The sequence below is a fragment of the Excalfactoria chinensis genome, chromosome 2 (genome assembly GCF_039878825.1).
Source record: "Excalfactoria chinensis isolate bCotChi1 chromosome 2, bCotChi1.hap2, whole genome shotgun sequence".
Classification (NCBI taxonomy): Eukaryota; Metazoa; Chordata; class Aves; order Galliformes; family Phasianidae; genus Excalfactoria; species Excalfactoria chinensis.
The window spans coordinates 52,998,471-53,017,258 of NC_092826.1; the positions used below are offsets into that span (position 1 = coordinate 52,998,471).

Genomic DNA, 18,788 nt, shown 5'->3' on the forward strand with positions numbered 1-18,788 from the left:
TTGTGTTTCTTGTTTTTCCTACAGAATTAGTAATTAACAATTAATTACTTGTTATGTTGAACAGTGAGTGCTCATCCTGGAAAGCTGTAAAACTGATTAAGTGATCAAATAATTTTCATTTCTTCAACTAAGCATGTCTGAGAAATAGACATTTAAATCTCACAGGAAACGCTAAATATTGTGGAGACAAAACTGCAAGTTGGTATAGGGCTGATGCTGGGTTATTTCACAATGGCTACACAATTATTTGAGGGTTTCAGAAGTCTTTCAGAAGTTTTGATTAAAGCCAGTGGCACCATAAACTAGGCCAGGGATAAAAGAGTATCTCGCAGTTCATGAATAATTGAGTAGGTTTCTGTATACTGATGAGTTGCTGTATAAAAGGCAAATGTTTGTTTGCTTCACGCTCACATATGCACCTATGTATTCATATTTATAGGTAAATTCATATGCTAATGTATTTTCAAACAGTGAGTTACAAGTTGTCTGCTATTTTAGTCAGATAAAGAGTTGCTGAAATCCACTGGCACTGTGGAAGTTTTTTACCAGATTTAGAAAGTCATTGTATGTAAAAATATGTGTGTGTATACACACACACACACACACATATATATAAGCAATAACCAAATGTAAGGATGCATCATAATGTATCAGGAGTGCTCAGTGAGCTGTGTCTTTCTTCAGAGCTCTCCTCTTCCTAGTGGTCTGAAAAGAAACAGCTGTCAATAAACTGAAGCAGCAGCAGAATAATGGTAAAACTTGAGTTCCATCCTCCTACTCTTTTACAGCCTGTGTCTGTGCCAGTGCCTTTGTATTCTTCATCACACTGCTGAACTCTGGGAATAGGTCTAATGAGAAGCCTCCTTAAATTCAACTGGCATTTGGCCCTCTTTAGTAAATATTGTGAAGACCCCTCTAAAAACCAGGGGGTCAAAGCCTCCTTCTTGAATTCTGGCAGTTGATCTAGCAAAGCTCCAAATCCTGTTCCACCTTGGCTGATATCCAGTGAACAAAAGACTGAAGTTGCCATTCAGGAACCCCTGCTCATCTGTCACTGAATGAGTTGCTTGAAGTCTGCATTGGATGATCTTGTATCTGGAAGATATTGCATCCTCCCAAGGAGAAATCTGGGTCTTTCGCTTAGCTTTCCTAATTTTCCACTTACTAGGCATACTTCCAAAGTACCAAATATAGCTGATACTTTACATTAAAATAAAATAAAACTGTGATATAAATATAAACCAAACAAACAACAGAAAGAAACCAAGTCAAGTGACATGAAACGTCTGTTACTTTATCTCCAACTGTCCAGAAATCAGGTCATCTGTAAGATATGGGTTCTGTGGCTGTGCTAAAATCTGCTGTCACTGATCATGAGGCCTGAAGGTTGATTTGCTGTTCTAAAGAGAAGTCTGTAAGGACTGTAAACTATTAAGGGCAGATAATGGAAATCAATAGAAGATTTGAAATGAAGGCAGTGATTTTTACCTTGATGAGAAACTTCTTAAGAAATACTTTCCTCAGAGGAAGAGAGATGAACTGAAAATACACATAGCCTAAAAAGGAAATGGATCCCAGAAGAGCTAGGAGTATTATTAAAAGAAACAGTTTTATTAAATGAATAAATATTCCCCCTTAGGACAGTTGGCACTTTTGCTTCTATTGAGGTCAAAAAGAATTGAATCTTCTGCATCTCCTGCAAATGTGGAGATTCTCACACCATAACACTGTGAAAAGCTGATATAGGTTAATCAGGAGGTAACCGTGGGAGCAGTGCTCTAGCTTTGGTAAAATAAGTTGCAGCACTGTCAAGATGTTATTTGAAGAAAACACTATCTAATAAAGATGGTTTATGATGTCCCACAGTGTAATGCCTTTCTTTTTTTTTCCTCCCCCTCACCCAGAAATATGATATTGTCTTTGCTTTCCCCCAGGTTAGACACAGTAATATCTGGAATAGGAAGTACAGTTGTCACATCCCAACCTTAGCAGAAAAACCAGAAACTTCTGTTGTTTAAGTGAGATGTGCTTGCAGTGGATTCGATTATATGCTATTTTGTTTTCCAGAAATCTTCTTTGTATTTAAATGCACTGACGCTGTAGTCCAGTGAGTAGATTTTGAAAACACTTGTTTTGACTGATTACACTTATCCGAGATAATGACAACAGCATAGTGTCAGTATTATTAGACTGTGGTTAATTAAGCTTAATTATCTTAATGACATGATATTTGCTGTTTATATTCAGTTTAGAGAGTGTTATGCTATTAGGGAAAGCTTCTCAGTTTAACTCTCCCTGCCTGTATTTCACTGATATCTTCTTTCTTCTCTCCTCAGTGGGATATGTTTGAATAGTACTGCGCTTCTTGTTTTGAACCATTACATTCTGAAAAACTTCAGAAGAAATAAAGCTCTTCTTCATATATGGATGTGTCCTGGTTTCAGCTAGAATGTCAACAACATTGCACTGTTTGGTTGTTGCTGAGTAATGGGAACATACTCGGAATGAGGCCAGATCACACAGCAGGGAAGAGCCATGACTATGATGGCACAGGGCTGGGTGGGGCAAGAACAGGTGTTCTGAATTAGGCCTGGGGATTGTTCCATACCAGGTGACACCTTAAGAAAGTCCATGAGAGGCTGGCTAGGAGGTAACTGCTGTTCAAGTTTTGGCTGGGCATTGATTAATGAGGAGGAAGAAATTGAGTTGGTAGGGGGGCATCTGTTAGCTGAACGTTGGAAAATATGTAGCAAGTAATTGCATCATGGGTATGTGTGTATAGGTATATATTTATTATCATGATTTTTTTATTTTCTGTCTCAATAAATAGCTATTCTCTCAGTATATGAGCTTCATTTTGTTTCCATTTCTCTCCTTTATCCTATTTGGGTGTGAGAGAGGGGCTTTTAGCTGCTGGGTTAAACCACAACACAACTATTTGCTGGTGTATTTTGTGTGTTATTTTAAAAATATCAGTGAAATAATATGGAATGCTGTATGACACTGTTCGTAGAACTGTACGGTTAGTAAAAAATGATGTAAACTATCATCATAGGTATAAACCAGATCAATATCTAATCCCTTACTTGTGTAATGTAGTTTAGAAGGTTACCCTTAGCCAGCTTCCCTTTGAACTGTGAACATTTTCTTATTTGACTGATTTTAAACTTCTATCTCTGGAAATACCACTAGACCTTTTGTAAATAAATTGGGAGAAATAACTGTGCCCATCAGTACAAGTTAGGGGATGACTTGCTGAAGAAAGTCTTTGTAGAGAAGCACCTGGGTGTTCTTGTGGACAGCAGGTTGGCCATGACTCAAATGAGTCAACAGTGAGCCGTTATGGTCAAAGCCAGTTGTATTCTGGGGTGTGTTAAAAAGAGTGTGGCCAGCAGGTTGAGGGAGGGGATCCTCCCCCTCTTCTCTGCCACATTTATAATACAATACTGTATTCCGTGTCTTGGTTCTGGGCTCCCCAGTTCAAAAAAGACAGGGATCTCCTAGAATGAGTCCAGGGAAGGACTAAGAGATGATGAAGGGCCTGGAGCATCTCCTGTGGGAGAAAAGGCTGAGTAACCAGAGTCTGTTCAGCCTGGGGAAGACTGAGAGGGAATCCGATAAATGTCTATATGTATCTAAAGGGAGGTGAGAGGAAAATGGATGAGGCCAGGCTCTTCTTGGTGGTGCGCATCATTGGGGTAAAGAATCATGGCCTAGAACTTGAACATAGGAAGCTCCATACTAACATGTGGAAAAAATTCTTGTACCTGAATTATTTATGCACCTGTAAAAATTATGTACCTGAATAAATTTGTGTTGATTTCTACCCTAAAATAAAAAATAAAACTAATACAGTTCATTGACTTTGTTTCCAGATTTTCAGGCGATGTTGGTTAGTTTTCAAGAAGGCTTCCAGTAAAGGACCCAGGAGGCTAGAAAAGTTTCCAGATGAGAAGGCAGCATATTTCAGGAACTTCCACAAGGTAAGTCGTGCCTTTCTTGTGATCTGTTTCTTTTCACCACTCTTCCATGGGAGGAGTGCTTTTGTGATATGCCTATTTTGTAACCGGTATGCTGGGAATTAGGTTGAAAGCTGAGTTCTTACGCTAGAAACACAGTAAACCTTCTGTAAATAGTTGTGATGCAAGTATTACACTTTTTAATTATTTTTTTTTCCTTCCTTAATGAGCAAAAAAGCCCCAGTGTTTGTAAAGTGACAACTTTTTTTTGTTTTGTTTTGTTTTTGTTTTTCTTCTTCAAACATTAGCGTTTTGGAAATGTATAAATGAAATTTTAACCTTTATATATAGATTATTGAGCAAGTTCTGAAAATGCTGAATACCCCAGTTGTAATGGCAGCAGTAATAGAACACGTACTGTTTGTCGTAGAACTCTTCAAGATTTGCAAGCACTGTCAATCCTAATAATTTCTAAAGGTAGAAATTCAGAATTTATTGAATGAAATTTTCCCTGATTTGTTTTCCATCCTCTCTTTTGTGAAGGAAAACAGAATCTCTGAGTTGAATCTTTAGGCTTGATTTTATGCTTTTTATTAGTAGTATTTATTTTTTTTAATAAAGGATATTATCTCATAATATCTAATTAAATATTTCTCCTTAATTGCCTCCATTCTGGTAAATGGAGTTCCTTATTGTCATCAGGACTTGGACTTGATGATCCTTGTGGGTCCCTTCCAACTCGGGAAATTGAGTGATTCTGTGATCTGCTCTCCTTATTACTATTACTGGTTGTACGGGAGTGGTTCAAAACTTGGATTCTCTGCCAACTTTCAATCTTCAGGTCACTCTAGATTACCTTGCAAAAGGTCTGTGAATAGCATGTGGTCTTAGATTTAACTGTGTAGCTTTTCTGACTTTCCTATGCAAACTATGGCAGAAGGAAATTTTACCTCTCAAGTGGAAACATAAGGAAAACTAATACCTTTTATTTATCAACATACAAATAAGTATCAAGTAGCACAAACAGTTCTTCAGTAAGTCATTAGGGTTTTACGCATCTCCATTTTTTCCATAGGTATTTGAACCTGAAATGTAGATCAAGTCAAGCTTATATTTGAAAGACTTCACCCAAATGGCTAAGTGTGTCTTACATTTATATTGCACAACTGGCTAGTGGGCACTGTAAATTACAAAAGAAGATCTGAACGTAAAATAAATAAATAATCAAAAAACTGGCCATAGTTATGCAAAGCTAGGAAAAATTAAAAATAAAGCTTTTCTGTTTTAGTCATCATAATTAAATATTTATTGAAGTGGAGATAAGCTCATGAGAAAAATGACTAATTGGGTTGGTCTGGGTTTTTTTTTGTTTGTTTGTTTTTCTTTCTTATTTTCTGGCATCCAGTCAATATGCGAGTTTATTTGTTATTCTGTAAATTTTCTAATGCTGTTAAGCATTGTTGTTTTTATTGTTTTTTTCTTGGTGGTTTTCTTGTGACAAAAATAAGTATTGACATTAGTCCTTATAGACAAGTGCCTCCTGACAATAGCAGTGAATTTGTTGAAATATGGCCTCATCTGTTCGTTCCAGTTTCTGGCATCAAATTATAACTTGTCATTACTGTAAATTTAAATTATTAAACCCTTGCTCAGAGAAGTTATAGCTTATCTGTACTGTTTTCCCTTGAGCATTTGTTGTATAAGATGTGCAGAACAGCTGTGTTTACTCTCATTGCTCCAAAGAGGGTATAAAGTGGCAATAGCTCCATACCCATCCCAGGGGTGGCTGTATTCCTGGGATCCATTCCCACAGTACCAGAAAAGGCCAAAGAGGACACTGCAGCTGTACCAACTCAGTGAAAGTGTGTGTGTTTGACTGTTGGTGCTTGAATAATGTTTTGGACATTGTTACTTGCAAATGATCTAAAATTGGGCATTGTTTGTTTTTGTTGTCGTTAGATTTAGGTATTTTTGAGAAATCTTTGCGATTGAAAGAGACGTCAAAATGTACTTTGTGCAGTTTGGGGTTTTTTTGAAGTCTTAGTATGCTAATTTTTCCAAATCAGAGATAGTTTCATTTTCCTGAGATCTACAACCCTCTTTTTCCCTGATGTAATGTTTAAATTTCTTCAAATATATATATATATATATTTCAATTAATATCTTGTTTGCTGATGAAATCATTTGATTGGTGTGGGGAGGTCACAAATTGTATAGCTTTCAGGGGCAGCTATTACTTGGCTGATTAAAGTAATATGAAGCCCATTTAAATGAATAGTTGTTAGTAAAATTACTCAGTTCTGTACATCGAACAATAAAATCTGCAGTAATTATCAGATCCTTCTTAAAATATGGAAGAGTCTGTACAATGTAATTGTTCAAAACAAACATTCTCTGCATCAAAAAGCAAAACGCTGAGAAAAATAGAGCTGTGTTGGTAATAAAGTTGTTAATAGAGTCTGTGCACATCAAAGAGTAGCATGAAAGGTAATAAAAAAAAAAAAATGTTTTTCGACAAAGATTGTATTAAGATAATAACATCCTCTTTTCTTAACAAGGTGGTTAAGAAACCTGTAAGCTGAGCATACTGACGGGACTTCAAGCTCTTACAAGCATGGACTTTTAAGTGCTTAAATGATGAGAGCTCCCTATGAGCCTGTTCCTGTGTAGATCTCTACTCATCCTTCTAAATCGTGACAGCTAAGGATATGAATTACAACTGTCAGTTCACAAGAGTAGATAAAAAGTGGTGTCAACAGCAGTGGAATCAGTGGCAAACCCCACATATCACAGAATAAGTAACTGCTGGAAAGTATAATCTCCTAAACAGTCCCAGGCATGTTAATGATGGTTCTTCTATTACAATCAATGTATTTATTCCAGCAAAATTCAGAGGAGTATTTGTGTGTGTGCAGCTGTGTGCAAAAGGCATATTCTACTTTTGAAAACTCTGTTTAAATAGATGCCTGTATTCCTGTTGTATTAAGCATTAAAATTTAATGACTTAACTTTTTACTGTAAAAATATTACTGCATAGGATAGAGGTGAGTAAGGGGCACACTCAGATAGTTCATCAGGGTGAAAAAACAAAACAAAACAAACAAACAAACAAAAAAAACATGAATTTTATATTATTTCCAAAATGTCATTGCCTTGGAACAATTCAGGTTGAAAGGAACCTCTAGAGTCTGTCTAGTTCATATTACTGCTCAGGAACCATCAGTCACATCATGATGTTCATGGCTATGTGCAGTTGGGTGTTGGATATCTTCTGGGTGTAGGGTCCACAACCTCAGCTGAGGTAGATGTGAGGTCGTGTACCTGGAACCTACTAAGTGGAACAGGAGAAGAGACTCCACAAGGATGAACTGGGCAAGATGCAATAAATAGAGTTTCAAAAGAAGCATGGCCAGCTGGTGGAGGGAGGTGATCCTGCCCTTCTACTCTGCTCTGGTGAGGTCTCACCTGGAATAGTGTGTCCAGATGTGGAGTCCTCAGTACAGCAGAGCCATAGAGATGAAACACCTCTTCTCCAAGGACAGACTGAGAAAAGTGGGTCTGTTCAGCCTGGAGAAGAGAAGGCTTTAGGGTAACCTGATAGCAGCCTTGTGATATCTAGAGGGGAACTATAGGAAAGAAGAGGACAGACTCTTTATCATGCTCTGTTGTATGGAGCAAGGGGAAAAAGCACCAGTGGCGCACGGTGTTAGAACTGCCACTTGCAACACTGGAGGCCTGGGTTCGAATCCCCCCTGTGGTGCAAGTGGTAGAACTGCCGCTCTGCTACACTAGAGGGCTCGAATCCCAGGAGTTGGACTCAATGATCTCTAAGGTCCCTTCCAACTCACACGATACTATGATACAATGATGATACTATGATACTATGGAATGGCTTCAGACTTAGAGAGGGTAGATTTAGGTTAGATATAAGGAAGTCTAAAAGTATTTTACTGTGAAGGTGATGAGACACTGGAACAAGTTACCCAGAGACATGGTGAATACTGTCCCTGGACACTTTCATGGCTAGGCTGGATCAGGCCCTGGGCAACATGATCTAGCTGTGCATGTCCCTGTTTGTTGCAGAAGGGTAAGAATCATGACATTTAAAGGTCCCTTCCAACTCTAAGTATTCTATGATTCTATACTGCTTTTTTTTTGTTTGTTTGTTTTGTTTTGTTTTTTTTTGTATTAAAATCTATTCATGTTTTGGCAAAGTTTGGCAAACCAATATTTTTTGCATTATGATTACAAAGGCTTCTACCTTCAATAGTTAAAATGTCTGATGTCATCTGTAAAGCTTTATGTTTGATGGAAATTCAGATAAATTTCTTTTGAATAATAAAATAGATTCCCTCTAGTTCTTTCAGGTCTAAAGCCTGACATTGACTCTGGCAGGTGGGGTCAACTATTTGAGATGAGATCACAGAGCCATTTTCTATATGTATATCCTCTTATGCCTAAGTAGCATGGACAGGAAAACTGTTACATTAAAGCTTAAGAGAAGAAATAAAAGAAATATTGGAAGGTGGTTTTCTAGAGCACCAGCACTCTTATGGAAGCACCCTATCAGTTAGATATCATCTGGAGGAAAAAGAAATCAAGAGATGTTCCTAGTGGATGGAACACTGGATTGTCAAGGAAAAGGTGAGATTTTACATGAAACTGAGACAGATACAGAAGTGAAAATAGCAGCTTCCAGGGGCGATGACTTTGTCTCCCTTGGCATCACATTCCAGCACCTGACCACTCTTTTGGAGAAGAAATTTTTCCTAATCTTCAACCTGCACTTCCCCTAGCACAACTTGAGGACATTCCCTCTTGTCCTATCACTAGTTATGCAGGAAAGGAGGCTGACCCCCGTGTTTCCACAACTTTCTTTCATAACACTGCCTTATTTGTTTCAACACAAACTGGCTACGCTTTGCAGACGTATCTCAGGACTGGCAAATACTGAAATAAGAAAACTTTATGTTATGTATCAGGTACACAGCTGAGTCTGGTAGAAAGGTGCTTCTGAGATCTCTGAAGGAAGACTCTGCTGCATCTTGCAAAGAGATTGGAAAGAAATGATTGAGTTAGATTTTAAAATAGCTGGGTGCTACTGTGGAGAATCACACTAAGATCACCTTTTGAATGTAAGTGTGGAGTTCTAGTATCTCAAACTGAATGTTGAAAGAGCATATTTTTGACTTTCATTTGTTTTTTACCTTACAGTTTCTCTGTTTCTTTCCTGCCAATGTAATCTTCACCTCTCAGAAGTGAGGAAAGTGTGAAAGGAAATTAATATTTGTGAAGCCATCTGTGTGAAACATACTTGTGTGATGACCATTATGGGAAAAACCCTGAGGGAAGACAGGGAAAGATAGTTATCACTGTAACATTAAGTCAGGAAAACTGTATGAAATCATAAGGATCAGAAGATATTTATAAAACCTTTAAGTGCAGATATGAAAAAAAGATCGATCCAAGCTCTTTTCAGTGGAGCCTAGTGCCAGGACAAGATGCACTGGAGACAGCCTAGAACATAGGAAGTTCCCTCTAAACACCAGGCAACACTTCTGTGCTGTACAGGTGATGGAGCACTGGCTGCACTGCTCAGAGGCTCTGGAGTCTCTTCCTTGGAGATCTTCAGAAGCCACCTGGGCACTGCTCTGGATGTCCCTGCTTGAGTAGAAGTTGAACCAAATGACATCCAGTGGGCCCTGCCCCCTCAGTCATTCAATCATTCTGTCACATATTCCAAAATAAAATATAGTGATCAAATAGAATCATACTTTTAAGACAATATGTATCATCTTGTCTTAATTATATGAGGTACCAATAAATGTATTGGTATTTGTTTTGTGTAAACACAGCTTAGGAATGTCATAGGTGAGACCTATTGTGACTCACTGCCATAAAAGCATAACGAAAATGGTAGACCAGGTCTGTGGAACTGATAGTCAATGTAATGTTTCTGTTCTTTTCCTAACCTTCAGCACTTGACTCTGCATTTATTTTCTCAATATTCTGTGTATCTGTTTTCATTATTCAAGTGGAGAGTGTAGAACTGCATAAAGTTAATTAAGTTTGTTAAAGATATAGTTATCTAGCAAGCTGTTTGCTGGCACTGGCAAACAATGCTAAGTGAGGATTTATTTATTTTTTTCTTAATAACAAGAGTTTCTCTTAAAACTATTCTGAATTATCTACTTATGTGTTGTGTCAGGAATATTTACAGTTTGGATGTGAAAATAAGAGGCACAATACTTGTGTAGTAGCTGTAAAAGGAAGCAGAAAGATACATACATCAAGTTATAGTGTACCAGGGAGGGCAAATACATTTTTCACTGTAGTTTATTTTAGTAAAGTAAGATTAGGTATAGTGAGTATTATAAATACAGTTTTCATCTAAGATTTGAATTTTGTTGTAAAGGAGGTTTTGCAACATAAAGAATGAGGTTAGGAACATTCACACAAAAGTATCCCATTTTTACTTCTGCACAGAAGGAAATCTGAAATTTGTAGAATCATAAAATCACAAGGTTGGAAAGGACCTACAAGAGCATTTAGTCCAACCATTCTCCCAATACCATTGCTACCACAAAAACCATACTAAACCATATCTCATAGCTCCGCAACCAGATGCCTCTTGAACACTGCCAGGAACAGCAACTTCACCACCTTCCTGTGCAGGCCATTCCTGCGCCTCAAATCATCAGCTGATGAAGAAGGTTATTAAAAATGCATTAGAGTTGAAAATATGTGATTGTCACAATAGGTATTCAAAATTAATTTATCCACAATGACAGTTGAGGTAAAATAATTTTCAAACAATCGGCTAAAAAAATTTACTTAATTTTATCATCAAATCAAGTAAAAACATTTCAAAAAGTTACTCAGTTTCTAAAAGAATAGCTATATTGCCATTCAGAATGTTTTCTATTCTTCATTCTCTTACTACTGCACCTTTTAATTTTTCATTTGCCTTAGTTTCTCTCTGCTTTATTTTTCTCTCTCTGGCCTTTTTTCTTTAGAGAATTCTGGACCTCTTTGAATGTATGTTCACACACACATATGTACACACACATGCTGAATTTAGGTTAATTTAAACTCATAAGTAGTTTTTAATCTAGTTGATTCCCAGCCTAAAAGCTACTTTGTAAGGTGCCTCTCAGGCATAGTTTATGGTCTTATGTGAGTGGTGGTACAGTGGATATAAACCAGTCTTTTCCTTCTGATTCTGACCCAAGGCTTCCCCACAGAGCTATAGCTGAAGTAAAGTGCTTTTACAGCATGAAGTGGAGATAAACCTAAGGCTCAGCCACTGGCATTATATACATCATGGATACAGTCAAAATAATTTATGTGCAAAGAATGCCTACTGCTGCTTGTATTCGCTATATTTCTGTCTCAATTTGTCAGCAGGTGAACTGCAGCGATACACCTTGTAGGTAGGGTTATATCTAGCAGATTTGCAGTAAGAACTGTGTAGCTATCACTTACTTCATTCAGTGATGTTACATTTTGTAAGCATGTCTTTGTTTGTAATTTGTTTTGAAATATATTCCATATTAATAAACAGTTATTTTTAATTGAGCTTATCTAACAAGATAAGTGGGAATTGTTTCAGATCAGCCTGTAATTTAATTGAAGTCAGAGGAAGATTTAATGGAATCTTTGGAAAAGTGTGTTTCTGCTTTTCTCTTTACTCAAATAGCAGTAACTTGTTTCTTTTAACTAAATAGCACCTTTGGGCTGAAAATAGAAAAGGTCTGGACCCAATTATATACATTGAGAGTGCTGAAAGTGAAAACTTTGAGAAATGGAAACAGGTTCTAACTGTCCGGTATATTTTAATAGCTTCAAAAGGCTATTAACATTCATATAATGATCTAATTCACTTGTAGGTTCAGTGTGAGATATGGTCTCGTTAGTCTAGTTGGATAATTAAAGTACTTTAACTAAATGGTATGTTTTGTTTTTCATATATTAGCTCAGTGCTACTCTTTGCACACCTAGAACTAGCAGAAAGTTTAATGTTCATGTCTCTCATGTTTATTGTAGGTGAAATCTGGGAGGATAATTGGGAAACCTTTTTTATTTCAGTTGTGAATCATCTCTCCTTTCTGCCATCTTTTTAACATGGTGTTATACTTCAAGTGTGAATCTGAGTTCTAAATTAGTCTTCTTATTAAAGCATTAGTTATTTTAAATTTTGTCAACACTCACTTCTACAAAGGTCTTATTTTTCCCATTTTTAGTGGTATGCTAACATAGCAGTCTGATATTTAGTTTGCATGACAAAATAGTCAAATTGAGAAATATATTTCAAAGGTCATTTAGGATGGCAGAGAAATGGGACTTAGGAGGACTGGGTTTTATACTACAAATGATTGTCTATAAAAATACTCTGAAATGTGAAGGCTTTTGTGTTTGGGTTTTTGTTGTTGTTTAGGTATGCATTTTAAAATCCCAATTAAAATGTTCCTTAAGGGAAGAGGTGCATGTATGTGTGACATACACATGAATTGATCAGATTTTTACAATTGCTTTAAAACGAGACTATAATCCAAAGCCCAGAATTATCCCAATAAGCAGTTGGATCTATACAGTTCTTCAATTCTTGCACAAATAGCAGCAAAGTTTAAAAGAATGTTACTTGACTGGAGGAAAGCCCTATTTTTTTCCTATTGGAAGTGGTCCTTTCCAACCTTGTGATTTTATGATTCTATGAACATTCTTATTCTTCCCTTGTAGGTTTAACTTATTAACAGTGTAGAGTTTGAAGTGGCAATACTAAAGCTGATCATATAAGTTTGAGTTCTGTACTTAATTGCTTTAGGCTTTGTTGCAGCAAAGTAGTTTGTAACTGCTTATGTCATAAGTGGCCAGTTAGAATACCACATGATTTTGGAGACCCAGGTGGGATCTCTTTTGCAAATCAGCGATAACAACACTTAACAATACTTAGTAACGATGGTGACTTGGAAGAAGTTGACAGTAAAGATAATTTTAATAAATTATCTTCTCTTTACATTTAAGTTCTGAGAACTCCTATGTTATTTTATTAGCATAAATTTATCTAAGTTAATCTACATTCTCCAGAAATATTGAAAAATTTAAACTATTTTAATTTTTTTCAATCTTGACTTTGTCTTGAGGGTAAGTAGAAATTATTCAGTATTCCTCTGTTATCAGACCTATACATATTTCACCCCTTCAAACTTTACTTTCCTGCCCTGATATTACTAGTTATCCTGATTTATTTTAAATATATACACTCAGTCTGTCCCTATCTTCATTTTTGTAATCCATTTTATCAGATAAGATTTTTATAGCTCTTAAGGTGTGGTCTCCATTTACTGTTTGCAGGAATGAGCATCTACTTAGTAGCAGCTTCATGAGCCCTTACTGCTCTGAAATAGCAGCTGGAGACCTGCCCCAGAGGCATAATGTGGAGGCTGATGTGCCTCTCTTTGGAAAATTCCTGGAGAGCATTGTTACCATAACAACTCATCTTCTTCCATGGATAAATCTGCATGCAGAGATGAGAAAAAAAAAAAAAAAAGGTCTTCTCTATGAATTGATACTGCTTTTACATGATCCATTCATTCACTTTTATGATCTTAAGATTTCTCTTTCCCCTTCAGTTCCTCTTCTAATCTTGTGCTTTATGTTTTGCTGTTCTTTCTTGCAATAGATGTTTCTTTTTCTTCTGTCTCTTAGGACTTATTTTCCTCCGGTCTTCTTTTCCAGTCTTTTGCATTGTGTTTCTATTCTTGATTTTCACGTGCTGCTCTTGTGCATAATGAACTAAACCAAAGTCAGAAAAATGTCTTTCATCTTACATGCTCTGAATGTTTATCATAGAATCATAGAATGGCCTGAGTTGAAAAGGACCATAATGATCACTTAGTTTCAACACCCCTGCCATATGCAGGGCCACCAACCACTAGACCAGGCTGCCATGTAGGCTTGCCTAAACCCATAGGTTTAGGTCCAAAAAAGTCTGGCAGATCTGTTAGCATCCCTTTTTTAGGCTTTTATGTCTCTATTGCAATCTTTTTCCAGTCTCAATTCCTTAATAGGGCCAGCTCTGAGATCAGATCTCAGGGCTTTGTTCTCTTGGTCATAAAATCCTCCAAGATTGGAAACTGTGCAGCTTCTTCAAGCTGCCTGACCCGCTGTTGGGCTGTCCTCAAGAGGAAAACATTGCTCCTTACATCCTGCCCAAACACTGTGTCTCAGTTTATGTGCATTGTTTCTTTCCCATCTGCCATGCATGCATGATTGTACTGGGGTCCCAGTTCTGTGATTCCAGAGCCTTTTTTATTTTCAGGGAGACTAAACCACATCCAACTCTGTCTAAGACTGTAGCAGGATTTCTACTCTGTGGCAACTGGGTTTAACCATGCTAGAGTCACCACATCACCTAATACATCCAGTGTAGTTTTGTTTGTGGTAATACTCTTTGTATTCCAACCACCTGCAGTGGGCCTTTTCTTCTTTGGCAGAATGACAGCAGAGTTGTGTGAGTTCAGGATATTGATGGTTCCTTTCCCTTTTTTCTTCCTATAATTATGGTAGTTAACATAGCACTTGCTTCATATCTTTCTTTCTTACTGTTTCTGTTTTGAGATAGTTCTCAGCTGCCTGGGCATTGCACTCTTAGATTCCACACTTTTTCCCATTGTGTTGGCTTTTGCTCTGTTATGCTTGCTCAGTATTACACAACAGATGGTTCTATGTGGCCCACTAGTAAGAAATAAAAGGATGAACAATTACATTTCATTGCACTTTCTTCAGTTTCTATTTTTGCTAGATAGAAATTAAGTGAAAGAGATGTAGTGCACAATGCAAAACAGAAATTCATTTATGGAAATTTGGACCTTTTCTTATGTCCAAGCAATTTTCAGGGCTCTGCACAGAGGAAATAATATTAAAAAGATGAAATCTCAGAATCATTTCCCTCTCCATTTTGTATGGAAGACATATGTTTGAAAGAATTCAAACAGGATATATTCCAGAGTAAAGCAGTTGAGATTTAATGCCTGATTTTTGTGTTTTTCATCCTTTTTAGAACTCCTTTTATATTTACTATGGAATTTTATTTTTTGGTAGTGATATAGATGCAACATGCTATTTGGAAGCAATATTTCTATAATTGCGAAAGATTTATGCAACCTATCTAAATGTACCAACTGAGCACTGGAAACTTAGTACATGTGTAGTCTTCATACGTCTGTGTAACACAAAAAAGGATAGTGCAAGCCTAGATAAGCCTGTCACAATGTTCTCTTCTCTGTTCAGTTCTCTAACCAAAACAGATTTTAGTATAATGAATGTCCAGTGTAGGACAGTGATGAATTCAAGAGAAAGTGGATTGAATTGTTTCTGAAAGCCATTATTTTTCAGAAGTATTTAATGTGGTTCCAAGGAAAAGAATCAGTAAATTGTGAAATTACATTGACAAGAAGGAACAAATCCATTAGTCTGAGTCATTATTTAAATTAAATGTATTTCACAATTTAATAGCCTTTCACATCTAATAAGACAATTAAGGTAACAGAAAACAAACAAACAAAACCCAAACAAATAACAATATTAGTAGAACATGTTTTAGAGGCTAGGTACCTTCTTTAAGTTGCATTAACAGAGACTGTTAAGTCATATTGTCATATCAAATGTTTTGCTAAAATAGTGGAAATGTGCTCTTGTAATTCTTTCCTATAATTTACTTAGATTACAAATGCACCTTCAAAAGAAGACTGAAAGTCACCATAATATAGAACAGACACTCAAACTGGGGGGAAAAAAAAAAAAAAGATTTCTTTCTTTCTCAAATTTTCTTTTCCATGTAACAGTTCTAATTATCTGCCCACATCTATACATTTTTCTTGGATTTAGGCTATTACTCTTTGCCACTGCATACCTGCATACCGTCTTATATTAATCATTTCCTTCCATTTGAACTATTTACTGATGATCTACTTCATGACTTCACAGAAAGCAGGTGGTGGTTGTTTTATCTACGGAGAAGTGAGGTTAGACTTCTGAAATTTATCAGAATGTTTTTTTACATCTTTTCCAAGTCTCTTGGTATGTAAACTAATATTTATATAAGTATATATAAGGTCTTTTATATAAGACCTTCCCCTTAGTTTTTCATGTAACTCAGTCTCCTGGCATCAGGCCACACCTAGGAAGTTCAACAGGGAGTAAGAAATGACAGCAAACTGACATTTAGCATCAAATTTAGGTTCTCCATGTTTAAAGGTGATCTCATGTTCCTGTGGACGTCTCAGGGTACAAATTATTATAACAAGACACAAAATTGGGAAAATCTTCAAGGAAACTAGTATTTTTGCTTTTTAAGAGGGGGCATAAACTGTTTTTTTCTTTGTGTTGTTTTGAGTATACATGAGATCCTATACCAAATCATGTGTGAGTTTTGCACCCACTTGCAGACAAAAACAAGCAAAAATGATGAGGATGGGAGGATGTACATCTTAAAGCAATATTTGATTGATTCTGAAGTGCTCTAGATGTATGAGCAATGGGAGCAGAAAATTAACTGTAGCCTTGTTTTCATTCTTGTTCAACTCTCAGTGTTTCTCTCAGAAGAAGTTTTGCATTTTGGTGAACAATATCTGAGACTCACCGAAGTATTTTCTATTCTGATTGAGTACATTTATCTTCCTGAGGCTTTGCTGTTGATTAGCTGTGTTGATGTGGAAACTTAGAGGTTATATAAATCTGGGACTATGAGAGAAAGCAAGCTACAGAAGACAACTGGGTAGCCTTGAGACCCTGTTAGAAGGTTAGCCTAGCCTAATATTGCAGTAGGGGAATGAGATACTGTTTATACCTATATTCCCTAACTTCTAGCTCATCAGTGTCCTTCCACTAAGTCTTAACAAGAAGTAAAAGAGACAGTCTCTTCAGTAACTCTGTCGAAAAGCTGCCCAGAATGAAAATAAAAGCTTGCGTATGTGAAGAAAAATGAACAACAACAAAAAAGCTTTGCAAAGAAAATTGTGTTACGTACAAATTAACTGTTAGCTGTATTATTTTTTTCAACAAATGTTCATTGTCATCTTAGAAAAAAAAAAGAATGATTTTGGAGTTTGATACAGGAAAAGATCCAGAAATCTAAGGAAATGTACATGTAAGATACTGAGTGATGGACATTTAAGTCAGGAATTACTGATAAGGAGTAGGACTAAGAAGGCTGCCTGGTGCAAAGAAGTCCCTTACACGTACCACTCTGAGCAGCACCATATGGAGTTCTTAACTAAATGGAAGTCCCAATGTCTAATGAAGGAAAGAAGCTCTAAGTTAAATCATAAAAGCATAATAAATTAGTAAAAAAATAAAAATAAAAAAAAATGTAAGCTATGTAATCATAGCTTCATGCAAAAGTCTAATGTTATTCATACTTCCTTCATACTCTGATGTGTCATGGTTTTATGATTTTTGGTTATTGGTATTCCACATCATAGCATGCTATAGTGCACTGGCAGTTGAATGAGTTTATGCTCAAGTTCCAAGTAGCTGTCCCAGAAGAGAAGAAGAACTATATACCCCAGAGGACTGTTCACTGTTCTGTTACCATTTCCACTCAGAGCAAGAGATAAAAGCCATTCGTAGATCACCTGACCCTCACTTCCTTTTGATCATCTGGTCTGTCTCTGTTGCACGTGCCGTATCATCACAGTGTTAGTGTAAGGCCTTCAGCTTTCTGATACTCTCTCTCATTTAATTTGATTTATTAGCTCCAATTCTAATTATACAGTATTATATTGTATTGTAGTGTGTTATCTTGCATTCCAGTATCTTATTTAGTAAATTAGTCTGTTTCTCTTCAGATTGGTGCCACTGTTTTGGTTTTTTTTAGGCCCATCTCTATGCTTTTTTCCTTTTTCCATTTTTTCCCTTTCCCAGGAAATCCTAGTCACAGAGCTGGGCTTAACCAGACTGTAAACCATTGACGTGAGGGTAACCAAGAACTGGGAAATATGGATTTCCTCTTCTTGGATATATTTAGAAGCCATCTACGCCTGGTCCCAGTCAACTGGCTCTGGGTGACTCTGATTGAGCAGGTGGACCACGTGACCTCAAGAGATCCCTTCCAACCTCAACTGTACTGTGATTCTGTGATATTCATTGCTTTTTCAGATGTGGTGATGGGACTATGTCCTAAAGTTCAATTCCTTCCAGCAAATAAAAGGCAATTCAATTATTAGTTCATTTCACGCTGATTGTATTTCCATGTATATTAAAGTTTTTGCATAGAAAATGTTTTATCAATTTATTAAATAGACCATGGCATGGATGACCAGGAGAACCCATAAAATCATCTTTATGGATTGCCAGTATGTCTCTTCAGTTGACTACAGTCACCACTTTTTGAACAAAAATTACTATGAAAATTATGTAACTTTGGTACCAGGAATGTAAGTTTTTTGAGTATTATTAAACTTACCAGCATTGAAGGATCTTTCAGCAATAGAATCATAGAATGGTTGAAGTTGGAAGGAACCTTTAAGATCATCCAGTTCCAACGCTCCTGCTTTAGGCTGGGATGTGCCCCTCTGGACCAGGTTTCTCAAAGTCCTATCCAGTTTGGCTTTGAATACTTTTAAGAAGAGGTCATTTGAATTCTTTTAGCACTTAAATTACAAAGATAAAATAATAGATCTGTCAGAGAGCGATTGAAAGAAGACTTACTATGTCCCATTGTCACTATTAATAACATTTATGTTTCCTTTCATGCAATTGCAGAAAATTACATTTCCCCTTTTAGTGTAACAAAATTTAAGGATTTTCTGCAGTGCAATGCACAGT

General features: G+C 36.6%; 1 protein-coding gene across 1 annotated transcript in view; it reads left to right on the forward strand.

The window, feature by feature from the left end:
* Positions 1-18,788, forward strand: part of DOK6 (docking protein 6) — a 232,577-nt gene that overhangs the window by 87,981 nt on the left and 125,808 nt on the right. The window contains exon 2 of the mRNA XM_072329206.1: positions 3,876-3,983. Coding sequence (XP_072185307.1) covers positions 3,876-3,983 — 108 coding nt within the window. The remainder of the gene's footprint in view (positions 1-3,875; positions 3,984-18,788) is intronic.